Source organism: Cebidichthys violaceus, unplaced genomic scaffold (genome assembly GCF_023349555.1).
Source record: "Cebidichthys violaceus isolate CVI_PGR_0920_01 unplaced genomic scaffold, fCebVio1.0.p SCAF_15, whole genome shotgun sequence".
Taxonomy (NCBI): domain Eukaryota; kingdom Metazoa; phylum Chordata; class Actinopteri; order Perciformes; family Stichaeidae; genus Cebidichthys; species Cebidichthys violaceus.
In genome coordinates this window covers 5,613,708-5,620,292 of record NW_027176318.1, presented here as the reverse complement: position 1 = coordinate 5,620,292, position 6,585 = coordinate 5,613,708, and the positions used below count along the sequence as shown (strand labels likewise).

The 6,585-nt window shown below is 45.2% G+C and overlaps 1 protein-coding gene across 1 annotated transcript; it reads right to left on the bottom strand.

Moving 5' to 3' along the window:
* Positions 1–1,152: 1,152 nt before the first annotated feature.
* On the bottom strand, positions 1,153–5,562 carry bambia (BMP and activin membrane-bound inhibitor (Xenopus laevis) homolog a). Its single transcript, XM_068709664.1, has 3 exons — positions 4,971–5,562; positions 2,993–3,280; positions 1,153–2,262 (listed from the first exon to the last, which is right to left on the bottom strand). The coding sequence occupies exons 1-3, from the start codon at positions 5,044–5,046 to the stop codon at positions 1,844–1,846; spliced, it is 783 nt and encodes a 260-aa protein (XP_068565765.1). The 5' UTR covers positions 5,047–5,562; the 3' UTR covers positions 1,153–1,843.
* Between the last annotated feature and the right edge of the window lie 1,023 nt (positions 5,563–6,585).

Sequence of the window (6,585 nt, the reverse complement as noted above, 5' to 3'; positions counted from 1 at the left end):
CCCGAAAGCAACTCGTCCCCCGTAATGGTTCCTGTAAGTCCTTCAACAGTGCTTGTATAAAGAGTCGGTTCACTCAAATGGTCACTTGAATAAGTAGCTATTTACTCTGGATAATCCACTTTCTGCCTAACACGCAGCCCGCTGTGGAAACTGTTTGTGGATAATCCAGCATCATAGAAGTGGTGCTGATGTGTCAAAAACCAAAACTATCTTACCAACTAACTGACTGACTAACTAACTGACTAACTAACTAACTAACTGCATGGCCAGATACCACTTTGAGATTTGTCTAAACCAGCCCTTTAAACACAGAGAACTTCGTAAAGGATAAGGCGAGTCTTCTTTAATTTATCTGAGTGTCAACAAGTCCCAGGAGAAGGACAAAACCAACATGTCAGTCAATCCGACTTCTCCATCATTTCACCAACCATTGAGGAGAACTTAAGACGTACGTCACAAATAAACAGCTGGGCGCTGTCGTTTTTAAGAAAACAGAAGAAAACAGTGCATTTCTCTGGGACTATTTTCCGCTGTGGATCAACACTGGTGTTTCTGACATGTGGGATTGAGTCAAAATAAATGTGTGCGGCCATTGTCACTAACAGTTTTAGGACACTAATGGAGCTCAATGGCACAGAGGAAGAAGTTTTGTTTTTCTGTCTTTTCAGTGGATTCTTTGACAAGATTAATAAAGACCATCAGCCATACGTTTCAAAATAAGAGCTGAATAATATTGAAATCCCTCCTCGCTGACACTCTCTTTAACACAGGAGGGACAGTGTTTCTCACTGACGTCCAGGAAAGCAGACTCTGGGAGGCATTAAGAGTGAGGATAAAATAAATAGCACCACTGCTTCCAGGATAAATCCAACCAGTGAGGGGGGGGGGGGGGGGGTAACGTGACCTCTGGAGAGGGTTCAAGAACAACTGACAGATGTAGCAGCTCTACTGTAAAACAAGGCCGCACTGTCAGGTCTAACACACACACACACACACACACACACACACACACACCTTTATATCCCTGTTTTTAACAAGATGTCACACTGTGTGCCAAACAGTTATGACCACAGCAGCAAAAGAGTAATATACCCCCCCCCGTCGTCGTCGTTGTTAAATTGTTGCGTGAAAACACAAGAATGAATCGTGAAGTAAATAAAAAGTCATTTTAATGGATGTTTTTTTCTTTCACGCTCACAGTCAAGCTTATAGTCTGATCACAGAGAGATGTTGGACATTCACCCAGAACAAGATGCACACCGGTCAGTTTCATCAGACAAAAATATATATAGATATATATATATTTTTCAAATCTTTACAATAAGCTTGAATCATGAAAACGTACACAGGAGGAGTGTGCGCACCAACAGTCAAACACTTTTTTTTACTCCTCAAACGAAGTTCTTTTTTTTTTGTACCCTGGCGTCAGTGTAAAATTTGTGTTTTAAGCAACGACTTGTTTTTTTTTTGTTTTTTTTCTTTACAAATGTGCAAATAAGACAGATTTGGAATCCTTCAGCACTCAGTGTGAAAGTCCAGGATCCTCGGGAGCAGTGACGGAGCTCTCGCTCCACCTCAGTTCTGCCCTTCTCCACTTTTAAATACAGCTCCTCGTTGCTTTGCCTTTCATTTTTTTCAAGTAAAGTGCTCCTCTAGCAAAAATAAAAATAAAATAAAACACGGCATGAGATCAGTCTCGTATTTTTTTCCGCCACTGGTTGAAAAGAACCGGCAACCCAAAAGTCCAATGGAAAAAAACAAAAACATGGGAATGTCTTTTAAAAAGAAAAAGAAGCCGACAACGAAGAGGCGGTCCTGACAGTCACGTAGCTCCCGGTGGGAGTCATACAAACTCCAGCTTGCCGTGGCCGCTGTACATCCCCCAGTGCACCAGGGACAGGATCTTGTCGTTGCCCAGGTCGGCCTGCCTCATCTTGTCGCAGGTCAGGCAGCAGTTCTCGTGGCCCGTGACGGGCACCATGCACTCCAGGTCCAGCTTGGCCACGTGGCCCTTCTTGGTGTGGTGGCCGTGGAAGCTGTAGTGGAGCCGCGACAGCATCTGCTGCCGCTGGTCCTGCAGCCGCTTGTTCTCACTGCGCAGCATCCGCAGCGCCAGCATGATCAGCAGCACCAGGATGAGGCCGCCGGCGATCGGGACGGCGATCACCGCCGCCCGGAACCACACCTCCTTGGCCGAGGCCAGCTCCTGGACCCGGGTCACCAGGTTCCTGTTGCCGCCGTCGGGCTGGTACCGGCTGTGATCTGCACACACACACAGAGAGAGGATCTGTTTAAACCGCACGCTCGCATAACCACCGAGAGAGAAAATAAGACACGCAGATGAGAGCGATGATGTGAGAAAGGGCCGCAAATGAGTCACCCGGTCCCGACTGAGAGCCAGGAATTAATTTGAGCTAATAAACCACAGCGCGCTCCGGTCGGGGTCACGACAGACCGATCCCACAGGACGGCCTCCTCTCTGTCTCTCTGTGCACCTTTTCATTACTTCTGCCCAACATGCAAGGGCCGTCAGGGAACATTCATTCTGCGAGGCACATTCCTCCTCAGTGGGAAAATTACATGGTGCACACATACTAATAAAAAAAAAAAGAACAAATACATCTGATCTCTTTCCAAGTGCTTAAGGTAAACTGGCTGCTCCCTGGCTTCCCAGGCAAAGAGCTGGAGCCCATTAAAAGTCAAATTGAAGTTCTGTAAAGCTGGGAAGTAGAGGGGGAAAAAAGAAGAAGTAGGAGGAGGGGCAAGGGTGGCCTGCATGTCCATAAACAGCAGAGTGTTTGAAGAACCCTACGGCTCAACGTATTGCTTCTGGAACAGGAAAGAGGGAAATATTGAATATTTGCGGAGGAGGAATCGTAAAAATCCCCCCGCAGAGTGCAATCATTTTTTTTTTAAACACCTAAAGAGGATTTCAGTTTGAGTGAGAAAAACAAAACAACAGCCCATCGGCGGTGCGTGGCGTCTTCTTTACCTGTCGAGTCCCGGGTGTGGGCCAGGTCATGCAGGCCTCTGTAGTTGCACATGTCGTCGTGGCAACACTCCAGCGCGGAGGCCCCGGCGAGGACGTCGGCGGCCCCGGAGCTGCTGCTGCTCCCGCAGATGTCCGCCGGGTTAGCGACGGGGTCTAAACACCCGTGGGTGAGGGGGGAGTTCCCGCTGAGCGGGTCCAGGACCTTGGTGAAGCAGACGTTCAGCTCCGACTTGCACATGTAGCCGGTGGCCACGCAGTGCGGCGCGTCGCAGTAACACCGTATTTCTCCTGGAAAACACAAGACGGGGCAGAGTTAGGGAAACACGTTGAGCTTTAAACCAATACTTCATGTCATGAACTTTAGCTCCATGTTGCTGTTTGTCAGGACGCTTTAGGGTTCACCAATATCACGGTGTTAATATTCCTAACTTTTAGTACAGTTGTGTCAGTTTGTATAAAAGTATATCCTACAACAACAAAACTGCTTTACTGGTGTTTTGGGGGCTTAACATTAAAATGCAGCCTGTGGTCTGCTCTGCTCTTATTTTGAAAGTGTCTGCTATGTCCTGCCATAAAAACAGCCGGGTACCTTTAAAGACCCCATGGGAATATTCCACTTTTGCATCAATTCAGCAAGTATGCCTTCATTTAAGAGCATCTCCAAGCAAAATGGCCCCCATTTTTGGGACTGTATTATAAAACAGGAACCGTGTAGCTTATAATTAGCGGTTTGTTTGCCAAAGTCAATTTCTTTCAACCCAAATGGAAACTTGTAAAGAGGAAGGGGAGGCCGGAGTCTCCTCTCTCCCCCCCCGTTCGCACGCAGAGCTTTACTTGTGGTCATGACTGCCTGGGGGGGGGGGGGGGTGCACCCGAGGTCCCATCTAGAGAGCTTCCAGCAACCTTATCATTACAGCTGCCTGCTCAGTCATTACTTCACCCGTGGCTTCTCTTTTTTTTTTTTTTTTCAGAGGAGACGTCTCCCAACATAAATGTAGGCCCTAACACAACAAAAACATGACTTCAGATGTATTTAGAGAACTTCTATTTATGACCTCTTGCTGTCTTCGTGCTGTGTATACCTTTAATACATACAGAGGGATGTCTATAGTCTGCATTGGGGACGGTGAATATGCTGCATTGTAGGGGGGGGGGGGGGGGGGAATAGCTCCATAAACAAAGCAATAATAAAAAAATGGTTTTTCATCTGCTACATTTAAGAGCTGAGCTAAAAAAAAAAAAAAAAGTTTGCAGGAAGTAAACTGTGTTCCTCTCTGTGAACGCAGAAGCACATTCATCAGATCAGTGTTTCCCCTGTGAATGATTGGAGCAGCAGGGCCCGGGCAGGTCATTTGGAGAATATTTCATTAGAGAGGAGAGGCCCCTTTGTGGGCTGAGAGGAGGGGGAGAGAGAAAGGGAGAGAGAAGGGGGGAGAGAGAGACAGAAACAGGCCGAGCACTGAGAGCCGTTTAGCCTCTGCTCAGTCTTCTATGAATGAGTTTTTAATCGTGAGTTTTCCGACCAGCCGAAGTGAAACGGGGGTTAGTGTGTTATCCGTACTGCGTAACGTGGTAATAACGGCTGCCATTTAATGACATCGGTTCAAAGAATTTGGCTGTTAAAGCACTTTTCTTGGATATGTCAATACTTTTGGTTCATTTAAGTCATTACACTAAAAGGTTTTGATCTAGGGATATAATATGGAACGCGTAATGTGAATAAAACGCACACTAAACCACTACAATTAGTTAAATTGACACAGGTGAGGTTATCTAACTCTCCTTAGCGTTTATTACGGTGTTGTGTTTAGTTCATTGGGCTGAATGCTACGTTGGTTAGCTTTAAACACTCTCGTGATATAGAGTAAAGTCCGGCCCGGTGAGTGAGGTGTAAACACGGTCCCGGTTCATCACGTTAAACGTCGTTGAGTCTGGTTTTAGGAGAAGCTAACGAACCCGTCCAGAGCGCAGTGTGTACCTTTAGTGAGAAGAACAGCCATGGCGCAGAGCTCCAGTTGTAGCCAAATGGAAATGAAAGTGGACTGGCGCTCCATTTACAGCAAAGTACTGCGCAAAACAACGTCCTCGTATATATCCAGTAGCAGCGGCAGAGAGTCCGCTGGGCGACAACAAAAAAAAAAAGAAGATTTACATGGAGCTACGGCGAAAAGTGAGTCATTCCCGCACTGAAACGCGACCGCTCACAATCCCTTCTGGAACAAACGAAAAAGTATCAAAACCCACTCCGAAGTGTTTCCTCTCCCGCATGGAGACAGAACAGTTTGTGTTTCTTTTTTTAAAAGCGGTCCGACATTACAGGAGGAAAACGAAAAACACAGCGTCTTCTTCTTCAAGGCGAGAGAAGAAGGGGGGTAAAACAAAAAGAGAGAAATATACTCCTGGGAAGAGAGTGAAATGGGATCTAAAGTTGTCACCGCTGGTCGTCCTCTGCCTCTGTGTGCAGCCGGTCACGGTGAAGCATCACTTTTTGTATTCCTGGACGGAGAAAAGTCGGTGAAAAAGACGGGACAACTCCGAGGTACCACAAGACTGCACGCAGACTCCGGACACACAAGAGTTAGCAGCAGAAATAGTTGTGGTTTGTCAGAGCTCCGCCCCCTCCACGCTGATTGGTCAGACCAGCGAGAGCGAAGTCAGTCAGAATGCGTAATTACATTGTATCCGGTACTATTCGGGTTTTCAAAATAAGACAAGTTTGTTTCGATAGCATAACACTAGTAAATAAGAAAAATCCATTATTTAAAAAAAGCATTGGAGAAACAAAAAATATTAAAGGGAGCAAGTGAAGTAGAAAAACATATGATAAAATAGCAAATATATTAAAACTGCAAGTATCCAGTATCAATGTTTCATTGTAAAAAATAAAAGCTGCAAAATGTTTTGTAATAAATGAGAAATTACTGACGAATGACGAATGCTGATAGCATTGTTATTATTTTTGACTTTTTGTCCCCTTAACGTTTTCAACATTACTGTTAATTGTTCTGTACATTCAAATAATTCATTGTTCATTTGTTTATTGCTTTTATTTTTCTAGACCAGCTCATCCACATTCCGGTCTTATTTTTTTTGTCTCTCTCACTCTCTAGCTTGACGACTCGCGGTCAGTCCAATCCCTTCATTCATCGTCCTTCATCTGCATAATACCATGTTCCACATGTCGTTATTGGATTCCATTGGTCGGGGCAGCGGCCACTGATACTGCCGCCGGACTGTATCGCTGCATAGTTTGGACATTGAGATTACTACTAGTTCATTGTTTTAATACTGGAACATTTCACTTGTAGACATTCTAACATGTGCCCTAACATATGTGTAGTTAACATATGTTTTAAATAGGCTACAACTCTTATTTATAAGATATGAAACCAACAGAACTTAAAAAATAGTTTCCCATTATACAGATCATTTTCCAGATGAGAAGGATAAAGATAAAGTGTTTCATGGCATTGTAAATTACAGCTGGAGCCCAAGTATGTAGTCATCCCGGGGGTCCATTGATTTAGGCCTACGTTTCATCTGAAGCAAGTGTTGTGTAAGTGAAGCCGGACCGGGCAGCAGCAGCTATACCT

Coding starts and splice junctions, on each gene's coding strand:
- bambia (XM_068709664.1), bottom strand. CDS start 5,046: ATGGAGCGCCAGTCCACTTTCATTTCCATTTGGCTACAACTGGAGCTC. Junction 3,281..4,970: donor GGCTGTTCTTCTCACTAAAG/GTACACACTGCG, acceptor TGTGTTTTCCAG/GAGAAATACGGTGTTACTGC. Junction 2,263..2,992: donor CCACACCCGGGACTCGACAG/GTAAAGAAGACG, acceptor GTGTGTGTGCAG/ATCACAGCCGGTACCAGCCC.